The 21472-nt window shown below is 36.7% G+C and overlaps 2 protein-coding genes across 2 annotated transcripts; one reads left to right on the forward strand and one right to left on the reverse strand.

Annotated features, from left to right (window-relative positions):
* The first annotated feature begins 280 nt into the window (after positions 1-280).
* On the forward strand, positions 281-12835 carry LOC105044954 (inactive glucose-6-phosphate 1-dehydrogenase 4, chloroplastic). The gene is given in 13 exon segments (XM_010923063.4): positions 281-574; positions 805-1042; positions 5299-5561; positions 7662-7756; positions 8828-8942; positions 9115-9320; positions 9524-9632; positions 9737-9777; positions 10743-10863; positions 10940-11139; positions 12095-12295; positions 12378-12580; positions 12583-12835. Coding segments are annotated over 13 exon segments (2061 nt in total). The 5' UTR covers positions 281-337; the 3' UTR covers positions 12615-12835.
* Positions 12836-15943: 3108 nt separating this feature from the next.
* LOC105044955 (probable boron transporter 2) lies at positions 15944-21256 on the reverse strand. Its single transcript, XM_073257594.1, has 12 exons — positions 20260-21256; positions 19978-20060; positions 19595-19787; positions 19359-19498; positions 18796-18960; positions 18193-18359; positions 17804-17977; positions 17618-17713; positions 17393-17530; positions 16993-17312; positions 16618-16885; positions 15944-16537 (listed from the first exon to the last, which is right to left on the reverse strand). Exons 1-12 carry the CDS (start codon positions 20361-20363, stop codon positions 16229-16231), a joined length of 2157 nt encoding a protein of 718 aa, XP_073113695.1. The 5' UTR covers positions 20364-21256; the 3' UTR covers positions 15944-16228.
* Positions 21257-21472: the final 216 nt, after the last annotated feature.

Here is a 21472-nt window from a genome sequence, read left to right on the forward strand (position 1 = left end):
TAATAAATATTAAAAAATAATAATTTTTTTAAAATAATAAATTTATGATATCATTGATGTTATTAAATATATATTAAAATATTAAATTAATAATTTAATTTAAAAATATTTTAAAAATTTAATATCATATTATTAATAATCTAATTTACATATAAAATATATCAATTAAAATTTTTAATAATTTTATTATAATATTATTTTTATATTAACCTATATTACCGGTAACCCATGTTTCTGACAAATCCAGTCTGGTGACGTACCAAACGCCACTTGAGAGTTGTCCAATGGCAAATGGGCGTGAAGGATCCGCGGGCTTCCCAAACCTCCAATCCCATCGATGCCCACGGTTTCTCCCAGGGTCGCCAGTCTCCTGATCACGACCGTCGAATCCCCCAGAAAAATCTGCGACTGGACCGGTAGCGGAAACCCCGCCAGCGGGCTGCGGTCTCCGACCCGGACGAGGCGAGAAATCCCGAATCCGACTCGAGACATGGCATCGCTGCCGTCCGCCGCGGCCGCACCCACCCGAATTGAGCGGCCTTCCCCGCTGCGCGTTGCTGCTGGCCACCTCCCAGTGAGCTTATCCGCCGCCGGCTTCTTTCTTTCCGAGCTTTTCTTCTTGATTTTTTTTTTTTAATTCTTTCTTAAACCGTTCCCTTGTTCATGCTCGTACTTAATGAAAAACCTAACTATTTACTATTAGTTTTTATGTTGATGCAGTTATGTATATAGACTGGATATCTTTCTATCTATCTAATATTTCTTTTGATTAATCTCGACATTTGAACTTGTGGTTTTATGTAGGTTGCTTCAGCAATTGGTCGTCAATGCGTCCTCTCCGGCTCTGCTGTGGATTTCAACCACCAAGTTTGTGGGTTAAATCTTTGGATTTCTCGAAAGCTAAAGCATCAAAAGAACATTAAGAGACATGGATGGGCAATGAAGATCAAAAAGCTTGAAGTTAATGGAAAAGACGAGCTGGAAATCGAATCATCATCATCATCTGAAAGGAAGCCTATCGGCAACGCGCAGCTGCTGCGTGGTCAGTAATGCTAAGAAGTCATGAACAACTAAATATTTTGGCATGCTAATTCATTTCATCTCATTGGATTTACTAAAATCTTCTTTTAGCTGATTTCAACAATTTTGCAAATTTGCTGTATCCCTTGAAGAATATTTAGTCACATAATAGCAATCTTCTATTAGAAGAAAGATGTAATTTATGATTATTTTATTGATCAAAATTAACATTTGAGTTGTTATACGTATCTGAGCCACGAATTTTTTAATTAAAAATATTAGTATACCGTTGAATTCTTCTTATTAACATGATCATTCGGGGTCATGTGGTAGTTGAAGCAGTTATTGTCACGCCCGACCCAAGATCATGGCCAGAGGTTGTTGCAACCATCACATACTCGTGGAGTACAATCCCAACAAGCATGTAAGATATCTTATCACAATATCAAATGCATCATAGTGGAGATAATTTAAATAACTAAAATCCAAAACTCAGTTTACTGACAGATCCAATTCATAATTAAAATTTGAAAGTCTTATATCAAATGAACGTTAAATAATAGTTCTATAAACATGATAATAAATTCAAATTTAAATTATATTGATGCTGTCAAATCTCGCTGCTAATCTCACTCCCAAGCAGTACTCGCATCCGTAATTAAGCATCTGAATCTGAAAAAGAAAAAGAAAATAGTGAGCTTAACAGCCCAACAAGTAATGAATGCTTTGACTAGATAACTCATATGATAATATAAGATGCGACAGTCGAAATATAATTTATTATTAATTAGTACACCAACATAATCAAATGCATTTTCAAAACATGAATTCAGTAATGCCAGCATCTTTTAAATATTCATACGTATAATCATATATTTAATTTCGAAACCAATTATATTCAATAATCTGATTCAAAACATATTCTATTCAACTCATCATCCTTTAAATATAACCACACTTATATATTATGGCGGGGTCGGAATACTACATTTATACTCTATGACGGGGTCAAGTACCACACTTATATCCTATGGCGGAGCTGAAATGCTATACTTATACCTAGTGGTAGGATTGGAGTACCACACTTATATTCTGTGGTAGGATTAGAAGTAGAATCATGAGCTCAATAATAGCCAGAGTGCCAATGCATAACCCTCAATTGACAGAGTTCAGAACATAGTCAGATTGTGAGTTCAAATACGATTCGTATCAAAATTTTTTTCACAAAATAACACATCATAATCAAATCAAAATATACATATATAATATTAGATCAGTAAACAATTATAGTAATAGTCCAAGAAATAATATTTCTAAATTTCATATCAATATTCATTCAAAACATATTTTCGTAAGATTCATATAAATCAATTAACAATCTATTCGATGTTTAAAATAATATCATATAGATGACAAATCTAGAGAAGATGGATCATTACTTACCTCACACGTACTCCAATCAGTCCAAATAATTCTAGAATTTTTTTTTCAAAATGAATAGATCATATCACAATATCCCACTATTGGATATCTTTTTGTCGAGATGACTATACTCTCATACAGAATCGATTTCAATAATCCGAAAGGATATGGTTAATTATAGGAAGATAAGATTGACAGTAGTCACATTCAATAGTCCAGGTCGGTCCAGTTATCATAACTTTATTCTATCAAGATCAAATTGGGATACTGGTGGTCGATGGCGATAATTGGTGCCAAAAAAATCAACAAAAGCCGATGGAAAATAGGAGAAATTGATGTCGGAACAGGGCCTTTCTTCCCAACCAAAATCCGACGATAGCCGGCTGGAATAAGGGCTGCAATGGCTGAGAAAGATAGGAAAAGAAGTCCACTAAGGGTTCTCAACCTCGTAGATGACTTCTTGATGATGCTTGGCCATGATTTCCGATGAGCTTGGTGATGGTCATCTGTGAAGAAGAAGAGAAAAGATGGGATTGCCGGTGATCTCTGGCGACCCAAGTATGGAATCCTTATAGGGGAGGATGGAGCTCGTTAAATAGAGTGGAGGGGCTTCTTGGGCTGGGATGTCACAGTTATCATCATATATTTAGAAAATTATGCTACGTAATTGTTCACTCCTACAAAGTAGCACGAAGGTTGAGAAAGCTCTTATAGTATTTTGTTCTTAGTATGTCGTCTTGTGGGAACTCTGACTTTAATTAATAGAATGCTGTTGCACAAAATCTAACAGAGAAAGATGGCTCAATGCAAGAACAGTCACTTAATGAACATGGACTCCAACATTTGAGATAATAGTCTTAACACCATAGATTATTAATGGTAGGAAAAGTTAAGCATGTCATTCTAATAACAGTCCAATGCAATGATGTAAAGTGTAAATGATGCTCTTGTCCAATTAGTTTGGTATGCTTGTATGTCTGCAAATTTTAACCTGTGATAGCAACCTGAAACTCAAATGCTAGAAATGGCAATAAAAAGAGGAGCAGATTAGTGGAATTAATATGAGTTTTGAAGATCCATAATTGCAAGGACACTTAAAACAGTTTTCTAAAGTTGGCATTTGATGCAAAGAATCCTTCTTTGCCGTTCATTTTCATCAGGCAAGGTCATGTCCTAGGTCAAATAATTGATTCATATCCTTTGCTAAACTTCTGAAACTTGGATTTGGAAATTAATGCAATTTCATGGATGAATCTCTTGAACTTTCATCTCTTTACATCTCCCCTGAATGACAGACTTTTGGGTCTTTTTGAGAATTTATTTGCTGTTAGGCATTGACATAGTTGCAACTCTGGCAGGTTGGGTCGGGATGATGGCAAACCCTAACCAGGCCCAACCTCTATATTGCTTAACCCTAACCTAACCAACCCAGCCTTAGGGTGGGATTTCTTTAACCCTACCCAACCTAGTCCCATTGTAATCTAAATCCAAGTTAGGTTGGGCTGGTCAGGTTATGGTATGTTAATTAGGTTCAATTGGGTTAAGTAGAAATTTTAATATAGGGGAAGTGCTTGAAACATTTTTATTGAATTGAGGGGGTGTTTGGTTCGCAACTGGAATCAAAATGGGAATGAAAATCGGAATGGCTTGGAATCGGAATCGGAATGGCCAAATCCTCCGAAGCGTTTGGTTCATGACTGGAATCGAAATCAGAATTGGAATTGGAATGAAAACTTGAATCCATAGAGGAGAGTAAGGATTGAGTTTTATATAGATTGAGCCATTCCCATTCCACTCCGAAAGCGGAATCAGAATGGGACTCCTCCCAACCAAATGATTGGAACGGGAGTCATCCATTCCGATTCCGATTCCAGAACCCCACTCCTCCCAACCAAACACCCTCTGACTTTTTTTGAAATGAGGCCTCAGTCGTTCATAAATTGTAATGGTACACTTACATATAATTTGATAAATTAAAAAAATAATTATCTAAATATATAAGTATTCTATATGAAATATAAATATAAATTATTTATTTGTTTATATATTGTGTTAGGTCGGGTTAGGGTTAGTTTTGGGCATGTTGAAAGTCAACTCAAGCCCATTTCTGCTCAAGGCCAGGCTGGGATTTTTTAGCACAAACCCATAAAAAACTCACCCTAACCCTACCTAAATGAGCGGGTTGGGCAGGCAGGAATGTGTTGATCCCAACCCAAGTTGCATCCCTAGAACCCGTTAAGTTTGTCTGGTCATTTGCAGCAAAGGTTAGATACGACCTTTAAAAGGAACGCAGAGTGAAGAAGGTTGGAAGGTGGAGGTGGGGATGACAATGGGAGTGGTTTTTAACATCAAGGTCAGGTGAATCTATGACTGAAGAATTGCTTGTTTAAGATGTTTAGAAGAAATACAAATATTCTTGTAGTGATGCAAGGCTGTTCACCAAAAACAAATGGTGGAATGAGGCATGTTTTATGGAAAGAGGTCGGTGCTTTAATTTTTGAAACATGCACAAGGTAGTGAGTCTAGTGACCAGAATATCCATGTGTTTAAGTTTCGATAGAATATTGTTGGCCATATTTGCATGTATAAACATTCCATGGCATGTGGATGACAACAAACTTCCATATTATTCAGCCTTAATTTGTGTTTGGGTTGTTATTTCTATAGGTTGCTCATATTGATTCTTGGCATCGTAATCATATAAATGTTATGCTTGCATATGGCAATTCTTGTTTTTTATAGTTCTGATGTAACTATGGAAATATTTGTGCGTTGTGTTTGTGTGTATTTCTTTGTCAGTGACATACTATGTCCTCTCTCTCAATGGTTTCTAAATGCGCTCTGTGTAATATGCAGATTTAATCGAGGAAACAACATCATCAAAATCTGAAGCCACAGAAAGTCCATCCCTTAATGATCAACCTGTTATACATAAAGATCTTGATTATCCCAAAGGATCTTCCTCTTCTGTGCTACAGACAAGTTCCTTTTCTTATGACCATCTAGTTGATAGAGTGCCCTCTCTTTGTATTGCTGTTGTAGGAGCTACTGGTGAACTTGCTAGAAACAAGGTCTTTCCAGCATTATTTGCTTTGTATTATAGTGGCTTTCTTCCTGAGGTATGATTTATTTCTAACGTAATGTCAGAATTGGCATTACTTCTTGATGTCTTCTGAACTTACACTTTCTACTCCAGTTTCTTTTAATATTTAGAGTATATTTTGTTGTTTGGACATTGTCTAAGTTTATCCTGTCCAACTGATCTTAAACTTTGCTCTAGCATAAAGTGATGCCACATGCAATTAACAAGACTTAAACAGAATACTGCTTGTAGTCTTACCGTAAGTGCTGATCAATACATATAAGAAGACTGTCCAGAATTTCCAGAATATTCGCACAACATTTTACTTCCTTATCAATAATTCAGAAATGAATTATATTTAAGCACTAGAATTAAGTACTAATGCAATTGAGGTTAAGCTGTTTGGCATTTTTGGTTGAGTATATGACAAATGTATCATGTGTGATGATTTCCTTCGAAATGCAGGAAAGGTAGTTATACTTTACATGTAGTGGATAGCAGAAGTTGTGCATGAATAAGTTTCTATATGCACCATTCAGAAGACCAGGGAGCATACCTGGCCTTCATAAAGAACTTGTAATAACTATTTTAGTCTAAAAACTTGACTTCCTCTATTCTATTACAATAAATCTGAAGTGCCAATGATTGTGCTCCAAACATAGTATCTGTTACCCCTGATAAACCATCTTTATATGGAAAAATCATCCTCTGTTCGTTGTGGAGCAAACTAGATTCCTAACATCATAGCTTATTGCAGGTTCTTGTTGTAAAAGCAGAGGTTTTACAGGCCTGAAGGAGGGCTTGTTTACCATTGATCAACTCCATGGCATCTATTAGAACAGAAAACTATAGGCTTTAAGCCTCAGTGGAAATTATACAGAAGTAGTTAGTCACCTTTAGTTTTTTAAGTTAAAGCTCTGGTTTTCTCTCAATTGACCTTCATATCTTAGTACAAAGCATTAAGCTACTTTATTAATGGACTTAGTGTGTGCTCTCGAAACTTTGATTCATGTTTTTCAGGATTGGTCTCTTCTTTTGGCCTTTCCAAATAATTCTTATTCCCTCTTCTTACTTAGGCCTCATGATATTTCTTGCATTTCATTGCTAGCTTAATCATCGTACCACGAGTTAATCATTATTAGTGCAGTCATCTCATTTTCTAGCCAACATGGATAGCATTGTTGTATTGTTCCACTCAACAGCACATTGTACTCCTATGCTCCACTGTAACATCATTACTTACCTAGTTTTGCCACTACGTTAAGATTCACACCTCTGCATTTACCCTCCTTATTACCCAACTTCCTAATATGTTCTTCCTTCTTTCTTCTGCTTGGTGGAGGGACTGATGCCAATTGAGGCACAAAGAATCCATGAATCATGGTGTGGAATGTCAGAAGCATTGAGAACATGATGAAGCTATATTCATTCTATAGACTGACTGCAAATCCACATTATATATCTTCACTTTATCAGTGCTATAGCTGTCGATGACAGTCTTTTGTTATTGTAAAATAAATCATTAGGCATAAAAGTTTACCATGAAAATTTCAAGAGGTTAAATGGTAATAGCAAGCACAATCTCATATAATCATTTGGAAGAATGGTCATTATTAGCATTGACATTTTCTTTTGTATGCTCATTATACAAAAATAAGAAAGAATATGATTAATACCTGCAGAACTTTAATACAGCATGTTTCTACTGACATTTTACAGTAGTCATTTAGATTACAGTAGATGCCGGTGCTGTGTCAAGGGCATAACTTGCCCACAACTAAATTGACATTAAAGATTTATGGGAGGATTACAGGACTAGATTGATTGGTTGCCGTCCAGTTTTCTTAAGGAAAGGTGAAGACAGAATTGACAAGCAATGATTGCAGATGCTGACAAACTTGCACATTTTGACAAAACTTGTACTTCAATTATGACTGCAAGACATTTTAGTCATGCAACTTGCTATTAATTTTTCATTACTATATTGAGTTACTGATATCTGATGTGACTTTTATTGAGTTCTGGAGAACAAATCAATATTCTAGTATTCCTGCAGCCTTGTATGGCTTTATTTTGAGTTGCCTCTTGGCAAGCTTTTCTGTCTCTTCATATACCTCCTTTCCCTTCCTGTTTGCAGAATGTGGGTATATTTGGCTACTCAAGAAAGCAATTGACAGATGAGGATCTGAGATCCATCATTGCAGGAACTTTGACTTGTCGAGTTGATCACCAGTATGGTTTTCCTGATACATTATAAATTCATTGCTTTTGTTTTGCACTGATAATCTCCCACTATATGATGTTTAATTTAATTAACAGGATTTCTTATTGAAAATTAGGATGATTTTATCAATTGCAACCTCCTTTTCGGTATTCTATCTTGGAAAATTACCTCTTATGTCCTGTTTCTGATTATTTTTTTACAGTGTCAGCATGGAGTGTTTATAGTTTTGTAAGTGTCGGCATGGAATAATTGAGATGGGCATGGAACATGTCTAACTTCTTTACATAAATTTTAAACTTTCTTGAGAGAGGGCCTTGGCACAGCAGTAAGGTTGACTTGGGTGTCATGGGTTCGAAAATGGAAATAGCCTCTCTGCATGCAAGGATAAGCTGCATACATTTGACCCCCTATAGACACTAGAGTCGTGCAAGCCCATGTGCAAGAACACCTTTTATAACATATCAAATTTAACAGTTGGATACATAAACTTTGATTGTTCCTCTGAGTAATTCTTATCTGATATTAATCATGGTTTATAACTTATGTGGAATTCTATCTACTCTAATTAGAATAGTAACCTGTAAAATATCATATCAAGGGCCATTCAAGTTTTCTTTTTTCCTTTCTTATTTGGTTGTTTAACTTCAAAAGTGGTAAGGTTGCTTGATTTTGACTTCGGTGTCAGTGGTTTGAAACATGGAAGCAGCCTCTATGCACATGAGGGTAGAGGTGGTAATGTGTAACCATTTAACCTATTTAACTTGTTTCAACCCATTGTAAATTTGGTTGAGTTACTTGTTTAATAAAAACATCATGTTTGGATCTGGATTTTGACTCATTTAATCAACAGGTCATGTTCGGGTTGGCAATTTTTTTATCTATCTTGTATCCAACTTGACCCATGTCTAGTCTGATCCAACCTAATTGCCATCATTAAGGCTGCATATGTATGACCCTTCCTAGACCCTGCATTGGTGGGAGCCTTGTGCACTGGGATGTCCTTCTTATTCAGTTGTTTAACTCAACATGATCAAGTAGCTGGGAGGATTTTACCAAGAATATAAAATTTAAATGTACAGTGAAAACTGTGGGGACAAATTGGATGCCTTTCTCAGTAGAACATACCATATAAATGGTGGATATAACAACAGAGATGGAATGGCAAAACTGGACTCCCGGATGAAGCAGATTGAGGTAAGTTTTAATGCCTCATGTTCTTGGGCACTATGACCACACATTTATCATTGCTCATGTTGAACAAAACCAAAATTTCAGTTTCCTTTGTACAAAAGTTTCTAAGTTACTAGAGATGCCACTAATCTAATGTAGAAATGGCTACAAATGGCAAATAATTCATGTTTCACAGGGTGACCATGAAGCAAACAGGATATTTTACCTTTCAGTTCCCCAAGAAGCACTTCTTGATGTGGCATCTTCACTTGCTGCTGGTGCCCAAACAAAAAGAGGCTGGAACAGAATAATAATCGAGAAGCCCTTTGGCTTTGATGCATTTTCTTCATACCAGCTGACACAGTCTCTTCTATCCAAGTTTGAAGAGAAGCAAATCTATAGGTGCATATTTATTTATCTCTATATATAGATAATTAGATATACATAAGCTTAGATGTATGATTAGATTTGCTTTTATTTTATTTGGTAATCAAAGTTGTATGGTGTCTCATGTCATTTATTATATTTACTTTGTTTACCTGGCTACTTTGAACTGAAGTACTGTTAAGGTGTGGTAATACCTCCTTCATTTATATTGGTTTCAGGATAGATCATCTTTTGGGGAAGGACCTTATTGAAAATCTTACTGTTTTGAGGTTCTCTAATCTGGTATTTGAGCCATTGTGGAGTCGAATTTACATACGTAATGTGCAAGTATGGTTTGTTCCTTTCTAATGAATTATGTGATAGGCTTTACTTAATGTTGGCTCTCTATTCCTCTTGTTAATGTGTGTTTATAATTTGTTTGCATGCTATAGGTTGTTTTTTCTGAAGAATGTGGCATTGAGACACGAGGAAGGTAATGATAGATCATACCATTTTCAGCTATTTGCTTGTAATAGCTAAAAATAAAAAATAACCATTATGTGTGATGGCATATATTAAATATCTAATTTTGTTGATTTTTGGTAGGTTGCCCATCCATGCCAAGTTTCAAATGCTTTACACTCTTCACAGTAGACTCCTTTTTAATGGAAATAATTGTTTTCTTTTAAAATTGTAGCTTGATGTATCATACAAGGAAACGAGGGTATATGATATTCCATGAATTGTTGTTTCCACATTCGATGAGTTCTGTGCATGTGTAAGGGACCTGCACATAATGAGATGTTGGAGTGCCCCTGATCTCCAATGTTTTTATATCATGTAGTTCTTCAACTGTGTCAGACAAGGCACTGTACCTGCTTACTACTACATCTCCCATTTCCGGATTAAGATCTAATTCTATGAATTGGTATAGCAAGCCAGAATCTCAGCCACTGTAATTGCTACTTGATGGTGGAACTGACTGGGTTATGAATGTCTAAAAAAATTATAGTTATACCTTTCATTTCATTTGGACTTCAGTACATTATCTTCTTACGGTTGATGGGGTCATATATAAATGTACTACTACCAACAATTCAGATTGATGGAGGCTTGATCTGATTCTGCAGTGAATTCTCAAAAATTAGTTTGGATAAGTACTGTATCTTTAGTTCAAGGGACCTTATGAATATATCCTGGAGTCCATGAAGATCTTGTCATGGCATTTGTTCAATACTTTTCTGTTTTGGTAATTACAATTACATGTATATCAAGCTTCATTTTCATATGATACCACAATACTTGCATGTGATCCAGTTTCATATTAAAGTCATAGCACTTTATTGCTCAAAGTTATGGTGGATTCACTCTGATGGATTGTTTATAAATCTAAACATTATTCTATTGCTGTTTGCCCTATCTTTATGAAGCAAGTTGTCGATCATCTTTTTTTGATAGATACTTTGGTGGCTACGGGATTATCCGAGACATAATTCACAGTCACATACTCCAGACAATTGCCTTATTTGCAATGGAACCACCTGTGAGTCTTGATGGGGAAGATATTCGAAATGAGAAGGTAATATGCCTCTCTTGCAGTGTGATTACTGCCATAACTATTTCACTTCTTGACTTGATGATGCACTCTTATGCAGGTCAAGGTGCTTAGATCAATTCGGAAATTGGACCTTGATGATGTTGTTCTTGGGCAGCATAAAGCTAGTGCCGGCAAGGCTGATGGTTATATGAACTCTCTGACACCAACATTCTTTGCTGCTGCTCTGTACATTGACAATGCTCGTTGGGATGGTGTGCCATTTTTAATCAAAGCTGGGATGGGACTCATTAAACACAGGTTGGATGAGACGCTCTGTTTGCACTACTATTTCTGTATGTCATGCGTATGTTTTCTGTCACATTCTGAAAGGCATAAAAATGCATGAATGAATTTTTGAAAAAATGTTTTAGGAAAAAGGAAAAAGCAACTCAGCTTTGTGCTTCAATTACTTCATGCATTAACTCTTTTTTGCCTTTTCTACTTTGCACATGGAGATTCATCACGTAATGAAATTTAAAGCAGCTAAACTACATTTATATGTTAAGATGGAAAAGCTGACCAACTTGTGGAGTATGCTTATTGTGTGGACTTCTGCACTCATATTTGTATGCAAGGATCTGACACCGACTGCTATAAGATATATTTTTTAAAATAGCAACTCTAATCAATACTTGCTTGTCCTTGTCCAGTCATGCAATGAATTATGGTGCATGCTTACACAGCTCCGCACAAAGTTGTATATCTTCATGCAAACCACTATTGATTGCAAGTTACTAAGTGAAATCAGCTAGGAACCTTATTACTTTCATGAAATGACAAACTAAAGCATGGTAGTGGGTGCAAATCATGGTTCATCTTATTTCCTGGAAGAAGGATACTCCAGTCACTTTTTTCAATCTAAAGCATACACACCGGCTTAGAACATAGAAGCAAACTGCAAAACCTTGTTGGATCAATTATCTTCACTAATCTCTGGATATTTAATTGCCTTTGGAACTTTCCGTTCTGAGGATATTGCATTGCCAAAAAGATGGCACCATTCTAAGTTCTAACAGATAATTCGTCATATTCTTGGTTATTTATCGACTCTATATTTCTCATGCCTTTTCATTAAATATTGGTTGGCCTTTTTTAGAAGAACATAATGGTTTATTACAGTTTTAGTTAATTCTCATTTCTCCCTTAATGCTTATATATATTCATCATCATATTAACGCCTTCACACCAATTATGATTCTCTGATTTCCTTAAGGGTTGAGATACGTATCCAGTTTCATCATGTCCCTGGCAATATATATCGTGAACGCATTGGCCAAAATATTGACCTTGCCACAAATGAACTTATCCTACGTGATCACCCTGATGAAGCCATTCTCATGAAGGTCAACAACAAGGTTCCTGGGCTTGGCTTGCAGCTAGATGCTTCAGAACTAAACTTGCTTTACAGGGATAAGTATGGTTAAATGACATTAGTCTATATTTCTAAAGTTGTGTTTACCCATGGACCTACAATGGAATGGATGTGGATTTTGTAGGTACAATGTTGAAGTGCCAGATTCTTATGAACACCTCCTTTTGGATGTGATTGATGGAGACAACCATCTTTTCATGAGGAGTGATGAACTGGCAGCCGCATGGAATATACTTACTCCAATTCTTCGTGAAATTGATGAAAATAAAGTAGCACCTGAGCTCTATGAGTTTGGGGGTAGAGGGCCTATTGGTGCCTACTATCTTGGTGCAAGCATGGAGTTCGCTGGGCTGATGATTAGTATTAGCATATTTGCTGTAGTATTGGCGAATGTGTTTCGGAGGAAAACCTATTGCCAACATGAAATTACTGTCATGCAAGAGTTCTTTCAATGTGAGATCAATAGACCATTTGTCTCACCCAAAGATGTAAATACACTCCTTTTTTTGTACAATGTAAATGACATAATTTGATCAAAAGATTATGAATAAACATAGCATACATCCTGTACTTTCGTTCCAACATCTGAAACTAAAATATAGTATTTCTTTACTATCAATAATCAAATATGGAGTACAATTTATGCCAGTTAGACATCCATACATGTTACATTCTTGTGATTGAATAAATTCGAAATTGTCTGTGGAATTCTTATGCTTCTTAATTAAGAGCATGCATAAGACTGCAAAACCTCAGTTTAGTTCCAAGTTAAGAAACCTTGATATATGCCAAAAAAAAAAAAAAACACTGGAAATATGATCTCATGCCAAACATCCTCTTGAGTACATCCACCATGTATTGAAGCCATTATAGATAGCGAGCGTGAACTTGGACAGATGGCAGTAAGGTACCTGAGTAGGAGAGGGAGAAAAATTTTGATTTTGGAATAAGGTGGAATGTAAAACCTGGCTATAAAGAAAAGATTATAGGGTATGGATTTACAAAGAGGCATCTTACTTGCATATCTGGAGTATAGTGACATATCTGCAAATTATCACAATCAGTGCATCTTAAAAAATTTAGAGACCTTATAAGGAGCATTTTGTTTTCAGTAATTTTTATCTGTTAATTTAGTTGCTTTGGAGCATCGTTATATTCAATTTTGATAAACTGCTACTAAGCTCGCCTTATCCAGATTATGTAAATCTGGATCTTAATCAATATGCTGACAGCAGTGACGAGTATAATATGCCTGCTCAGCCTCCATGGAGCATTTGCCCATCCATCTTAGAAACCCTGCAAATTTGAAGTATTTTGTATGTTCCAAAACAAACAAATCAAGCAACCTACTGCTTAAAGTGCACATGAAATGTTTAACAAAGTCTAGTTTTATGACAGGATTCTTTCTCTAATTTATGGTTATTTTCCTTGTGTGGATATCAATGTTTTTCAGGAACCTCCATTAGTCAATAGAATTTACAATTGAACTAAATTTGCCTGCTTTTATTAACACTAGTTACTGTTTAGCTCTTCCACCCCGGTTCACCACAGCACTGTGCATACAAAGGTTTTGTGAAGTGAAATCACATGGTGCTCAGAGATTTTTAGAGCCACAGCAGTATTTACTGATAATCTCTTTTCACAAAACTGGCTAGATGGTTGGCTGCTTTAATCCTGAATTAACCAAAAGTTTGTTTGTTAGGTATATCTGCTTTGAATGTTTTTTAATCGATGAGGTGGCTGGACAGTACTAAAAGCTTACATATGATGTCAGGCTTCCTAAGATCTTAAACTTAGTTGATGTATTTTTATAAACTATGGTGCCGAGATTTTTCTGAAGAAAAAACTAAAAGAAGCTTGCTTACTCTTGAGAGTGACGGGGAACCAACTCCTTGACAGGCAAAGAAAAATAAACATTTCCTAGTGGGAGATATAATCACCTTTTCAGAAACAAGACAATCCAAGTGATACTAATTCCTCTAAACTTGATTTTGAAGATAAATGCATATAAATATATCCAGATGGCTCCACTTACTTCCTCAGTGTTTCTAATTGATCCTCCCTGCATTTTGTCTCCATTCTACAGCTTCTGGATGAATGCAATGTCTCTCATGCCACTTGCAGGTTAGAATATAATTTGTGAACTTACATCAGATTAGATGTTATAAAAAACAAGAGCTATTAAATTATTCACCGCCTTTATCTATCACTTTCTTTATATATCAATCGCTATATTAATAATCAAAAAAGAGGGGCTAGATTGTTGGTATATAAATTGTCATTTAGTACTAGTAATTTACTTTAAATAGGATTTCTGAACATTAAACCATTCCGATACTCTATACAGATATTCACATCAAGTTTTGTTTATTGCACATATCGTTTTGACCCAAATCTTGATTCCAGAATTTCTGCATAATATTTTAATTCATGGTTCTCAATCTCAATGAAACGGTTCTGAGAGCAACTACTACAAGCATATTTAGGACTGCCTCTTTCTTTCTAAAATCACAGACCTCTTCTAATGAATTAAATTTAGATCCGACAAAGTATAAAATGTGACTAAGGAAGCAATCATGGCAAGTGAGATGAATCTCGGCTGTGAGGCTGGTATAATGCCAGAGTCTTTACCAGGGGTGAAGTTGTGAAGGGCCTTATATCTGGGTTGTCAGTCCTGCTTTTGATAGAACTTTCAGTGGGTGAATTGGGATCCAGGTTGATGATAATGAGGTTATTATCTCATATTTTTTGTAATAATTAATATTGCTTATAGAATAAAACAGAAGATTTGACAATTGATAGTAATTTGAAGTTAAAATTGATGCCACAAGCAATCTAATAGCCAAAGACCATCCATTGAGATATGATCAACAGAATTTGCTTATGCTTGGTAATAGCTACTTTAGGTAAAGAAAAATAAAATGGAAAAAAAGACCTAGAGAACAAAATTGCTACAAGCTTCACTCTGATGCCAAGATGATAGGAACCCAATTCCTATCAATGGTATTTTCAGTAAAAAAATAGAGAGAAACAGAAGAAAAGTAGGTGAAAGATTGCTTGACCACTTTGAGGGGATCATGACCTCTAGCAAAGTTTATTAATCCATTGGGCTTACATTTTTAGACCCTAAAACAAAAGAAATAATTCTAAGTAGAAAAATAATTAGAAAATAAAGTAAAAAAGGAGAAAAAGTAGGGATGTAGAAATTAGAGTGTTTCCTAATTAGAATATCATTGCCCTCCAACAGAGGTATAAGTACTAGCCAAGTAAAATAATTTTGAGAAGTAAGAAAATCATTGCAGGACAAGTTGTTTTATTATGTAAATATGTCTGGATTTTGAAATGGAAATTAAGTTTGGTATTCATGATATTATGCTGCTTTAGTTAAGTATTTGCTGGTTTTGAAAGTCTCTATTTTGCTATAGCATACCCACATTTAGTCAAAAATATTGATGGAAAACACTATGGAATATGGACGTTCTGTAGCTCGATGTTGTGTCCTTGGGACTTCATATAGTGTATTCCTTTCACAACGATAACAAAGTCCCATTAAGGGTTGATTGGAGAATTATTTGGTCCACTCCTGCAATTGTGGGTTAGTATGCTAACAATTCATCCTTCACCTTTTTTTATTTCTTTGGTAGTTTTTATGCTTTTTGCCTGATAGAAAGAGCATGCTTATAATTGAAGTTCTGATAACAAAAAGATAAGCTTAAATAAAAAAAGGTGGAGAGGTCATGAAATGTCCATGGCCATGACCATATTCAAGAAAAGCACTAATATCTCAAGCACTTCTCTACTATTCGTATGGTCATGACAATACATGATCTCCCCTGGACACAGGAGAGGTGAAGAGGAGATTGGAGGTTTTACATGACAGTTGGCAGACTATCAACGTAAAATGAAAGCATACCATAACTAGGGAGGAATAAGCACATTGCATGAACATTATAACAAGAGAGAGATCATTCCTTGTTATTTCAAGGTTGAATCCTTAGAACTCTCTCCCAATTTTGATGATCTGGCTTCACTCCCCGGACTATATGTCCCTCTTCCACTGAGACGAGGACTTCGCTCTTGTCGCAGTTCAGCTATCCGGGGGCTATATGCTTTCTCTGAAAACTGGGGACTGTGAAGGCCTCTTAAATCAGTGGCTGGTGTTCCATTAGAACTAGTGACTTTAGGACTGTAAATGTGCTTAATTTCGCCACGGCTTCTGGTGACCATCTCATCTAGAATTTCTGCACTCTCCGCGGATGAATGCCTAATACCTGTATCAACCTCCTGCAAAATAATGAAGATATAATCAGTAGTTACAAGTTAGATATTGTTCTTGACAACATAATATGAGCAAGGGAAGTTACCGCCGCCACATTAAATGCTAAAGCAGGTGACTCTTCATACTCTGCTGCATCTAAATCTGTAAGGTGTAGGCCTTTGAAAAATTTGGGCAGAACATATTGCCTCACAGGAATTAGAAGCATGATGAGTAGGGGAAAGAGGACACCAGCTATGGGAATCCATGTTATTCCAAAACACAAAAGCAAGTAAGTGGTCTGGAAAAAAGTATAAATTGTGATGGTCTTAAAAGGCACAGTCTCTACAAAGGTGGCATGGTATTCTTCAAGAACCCTGTTTATAATAAAGTTTATCAGTATATGCCACTCAAAGTGCAGATTATTCAAGAGAGAAAAGAGTATCTAATGGGATATATGTGGGCAGACTAACTGCAGACTTACTTGTATCTCCTGCTAGGAGCAGTGAAGAGCAGCAGAATTCTTTCCCAGAACTGGTTACCGGGTAAGCTCTCAATGGCCATGAAGGCAAAGTAACCCCAGAGAACTGATGTTGGAATCTTTTTAAGAAATGGCATGGCTGCAACACAGCCTCCAACCATCATAGCTTGCAGCAAGTTGCTCAAACGCTGTTCTTTAACCTCAACAGGTATAAGATCATCAATTTCCTTTTCAACATCGAATGTGGATTCGTCAACTGGAGCACCAATATGTCCCATACTTGAAACCATCTGGACAGTTGAGTCTTTTAGTTCCTTTAATCCCTGCATGAACAATTTATACATGTAAGGGTAGGAAGAGAGAGCTTCATAATTAATGGTTGCAAATTGAGGCAAGCCGATACCTGAGAAGATTGTGCTTGGTAGATTAATGGGGTTTGCATTTGCTGATAAGCTTCTTGCATATTTCCATATAGTTGTCCCAGGCTTGAGTTCTGGTGGATACTTTTCCGTGCAGTGGCTACTAATCTATTACGAAGAAGCTGCAGAAAAATGCAGGAGAAACTTAACAAACCCACTGCATGAAAGGATGCTCTACCAAGTTAAACATTGGAGGACAAATCACTAACCTGATGCTTGAGAGTGGCCAAACTCTTAGTATGCATTGGAGATTGTGGGATGACACCATTTGATGGGGGGATTCCAATTAGGCCACATGTTAAGGTCTGCATGAAACAGTCAAGAAATGAAACCCAGACTTGGAGATCAGCGGCCATTTTAACAAATTGACATGATGGCAAGCAAGTAGTGCATACCAGAAAGCCCAGAAGAAGTAAATCATAATGATAAGATGGTGGTTTCCTCAGATTGAATTCCTTCTGCTGTGATAGTTGAGATGCTACACTGTGGTCAAAATAGTAGAGGACTGCTATCATCGTAGCTGGAATAAAAGCTCCAAGTATGTAGAGAACGGGCACATTCAGCATATCCTGTTGTTTGAACAGTAATTACGAGTCATGCTGTTAAAACTTTAGCCAGAAGATCTAACAAATTCAAAAAAACCTGCATTATAATTGGAGTTCTAAGTTTTTACAACTTCATGATTTACTAAGAAAGTGAGGTTTCCAGAACAAATGTAAGAACTCAGATATGCTTATAATTGGAATTTGTTGAGACCGCTACTTGATGAAAGAGCTTTACATGCCTTGATGACTGTCCAGTTCTCATAAGCACCAGGTGACCATGGATTTGGGCTGAAAAGGCGTCTAGGTATCCCTCTTGGAACATCACCAGATGGTATATAAGAAACCCCAGTCCAGACAAGAACCATCAGTGGCACGCCATAGTCCGCAATGAAACCTCGTAGCCAACCTGCAAATGTTTATTCTTCTTAGTTTTTTCATGTTGAAACTTGCAAAGCCTCAAGAAATCAGGGGCACTCCCAAGCAAGATCGCCATACTGTACCAACCAGATGGTACAGGAAGTACCATCTCATATCAGTACCGGACCAGTATATGGTACAGGAGCGTATCAATACTTTGTACACCGACTCGGCCCTGTACCTGGCATTCCGACACAGTAACAGGGGGTACCGTTATGGGGCTGGTGCCCGGTATTGAGACGACATACCTTGCTCCCAAGGGAAAGAATCTAATGGTGGCTGAAAAACTTTGCAACTTCCAAAATGCAAAATAACAACGAAGCTCTGCAAACTTCTTTACATACATGGATGAACTAAAGCATCTATTTGACTATTTAGAATACAACACAGTAAATGAAGCATTTGGCTTGAAATGTCATACATACCAGTTCCATATCGCCATGACCGTGCCTTCCTACTTCTGAGTGCAGTCAGTAGAAGGCCAAAGGACAGAACTAGAGCAAACATTCCATTGGCAAATCTCCAGGATGGAATGAATTCTAACGCATTTGGGTTATCTCTTTTGGGGATGCGAAACTCATCAATAAGCCCTAAAGAATCCAAAAGACAATATAGTAACAATAAGGTTAACCAGTTCAGAAAATATCCACCACGACTTATCAACACCAAATTTACATCTAAAAGAGGTCATGCATGAGAACACTTTAGGAAGCTCAAATATTCAGCATGCTTTTTGGAATTTTGGACTTGTAGTGTGGAAGTACAACAGTGCAACAACTTTTTTTTTCTTTATTTTTTTTCAATATAAACACTTATCTATTATTGCTTACAAGAGCTATTTCTTATTCTTGTCACTCATGATATAGGAATTTTATCTTGTCTCAGAAATACTTGTGAGGATTAAATCATGCTTTCATGCACTTGGTCCACTAGTTATCTTCAAACACAATAATTTTGAAAAAAAGGAAAAGAAGATACTGATGCCTTACTTTAATAGCTTGTTGCATGAAGAGCATAGCAATCAGAAGACCAAACAGCTCACCAGCTAGCCGAGTAAATCTATTGATAAGGGAGCAAGCACCTAGAATAGCCAGCAAGAACAGCAAGAAGGCTGTCCATACACATACCCTGCCAACCCAACAATATCAAGAAGGAAAGCCAATTTTAACTTGCAAGCAAAAGTCAACCATATGCTTCTATCTAAAACAATTCTCACAAGCTTACCATCCAGTCCATGCTAGAAAAAGCTTTGGACCCAAATCTTTTCTATCTTTTGCGAAGTCAAACATAAATGTGTACATAAGCACAGTTGGTTCTGCTACTCCAAGAATCAGCAAAGGCTGACCACCTATAATGGAATGTATAATCCCGCAAAGTGCAGTCGATGCCAATGTTTGAACTGCTGTTAAAATCCCATCTACCAAAATCCACGCATAGTTTCAAGGATTAGAAACTTCCACATTGAATAATTTTTTTCAACATCTAATAGATACAATTCAAGCAGTTGCTTATCATCCAAGTCTACAATATATCCATCTTCAAACTAACTCAAATATATTAATGAGTTAACTGGTTGTATCATAAAGAAAACTGACAACTTTTCATACCAGTATTCCTCTCCAATTGTTCTCCAAATGATATGACTGGGATTGCAGATGCAAAGAATATATATGTGGTTGGAGCCAAAATCCTGAGCAGTGGGATTAAATGACATGTTATGGTACATCAATGGTTCAAGCACAGAATAAATTAAGAAATTGAGGAAGTGGATGAATCTAAAATCATCTACAATACATTATTGAAGAAATTAGACAGTGCATGGTTTCAGGGAAGTCAGATATAGCTATAACAAAACTACAGCTAGGCCTATTCAGATCACCAATCAAAACCTGATGCCTGCACGGAAGCCACCAGTCCAATCTTGCTTGTAGCACATCAATCTTCCTTGGAGGTCATTCTTGATTCCACGAAAAGGTACATAAGTTTCCTCCATTGCTCTATTGGTGTTGCAAGAAGGATGAGAGAAAAGAAAGAAAAGAACTTTTCCAGATGGCACCACAATTCCTAGGCTCTAATAGTTAGATAAATATGAAACAGTGCAGTTAGAAGAATAGAAATTAGATTACATAAGTTGGGCATCACAACAACCATCCACATTCATGGGGAAAAAGGTACAACTCTTCCAAGAATGCTAACAAACACATGAGAACCAGAAAAAAGGACCAGTGGGGGCTCAAAATCCAGATGGAAAGATAGCTTTTTGCTCCAGGAGAATCACTCACAGCCGAAAGGAAGTAACTTTACATGATTTCTCCCCACAAAAACACTCTTTGATCACTTGGGCACCACCAACTCCAATACCAACCGAACTATACTATGGCTGATTGGAAGGAGGCACCAGCATGGCATCAACCAATACAAGAGAGGCTAACTCCTCAGACTTCATCAGATTTCTACAACCAACGGAGGCAGAGGAATTATGAGAAGGCTTGAGAGGGAGGGAGGCTTCAGTAGTATATAAGACTGAAAAAAAGGGTTGAGAAGCGAAATGGGTAATTCATGGGGGGCATCGTGGTCAACGTGGGAGGTTTTTCCTCTCTTTTTTTTTTTTTTTGGAGGGGGTGGGGGGTTGACAAAAAGTAGGAGCACACCAACTTCATTCAGGAAATGATGGTACACAGAAAGCCAGCCATCCAACACAATATTAAGATAGAGGATTGGTGGCAAGATTTAAAGAAGCAAGAAGAAGAGAGGAGGCAGGAAGAGATTTTACAGAGATGATAGGCTTCCAAGAAGGGAAGAGAGAGATGGACAGCATCCATGTAAGCATGGAAGTGAGACCTCGACTAAAAAGAGTTATTATTTCTTTCCTTCCACAGTGAACAGGAAATGGAGATGATTAGAAGAAACCATGCTGGTTTAAACTAAGCTATTGATTTGCTTTCAACGATCATGTGCTTAGTTTTCTGATGCAGGGTGGCAAAAATGTTTTACTTTTTTCTGTTGTTTAGGGGTTTCAGTGGCTGCCAGACCATGTCAAGCTGGCTTGATGAAGTAGCACAGAGCACCAGAGCTAGTGGCTGCTGATTTGCACTTACTTTA

Source organism: Elaeis guineensis, chromosome 5, assembly GCF_000442705.2.
Source record: "Elaeis guineensis isolate ETL-2024a chromosome 5, EG11, whole genome shotgun sequence".
Classification (NCBI taxonomy): domain Eukaryota; kingdom Viridiplantae; phylum Streptophyta; class Magnoliopsida; order Arecales; family Arecaceae; genus Elaeis; species Elaeis guineensis.

Coding starts and splice junctions, on each gene's coding strand:
- LOC105044955 (XM_073257594.1), bottom strand. CDS start 20,363: ATGGAGGAAACTTATGTACCTTTTCGTGGAATCAAGAATGACCTCCAA. Junction 18,961..19,358: donor CATGCAACAAGCTATTAAAG/TAAGGCATCAGT, acceptor TGGATTCTTTAG/GGCTTATTGATGAGTTTCGC. Junction 17,531..17,617: donor TGGCCACTCTCAAGCATCAG/GTTAGTGATTTG, acceptor ATTTTTCTGCAG/CTTCTTCGTAATAGATTAGT.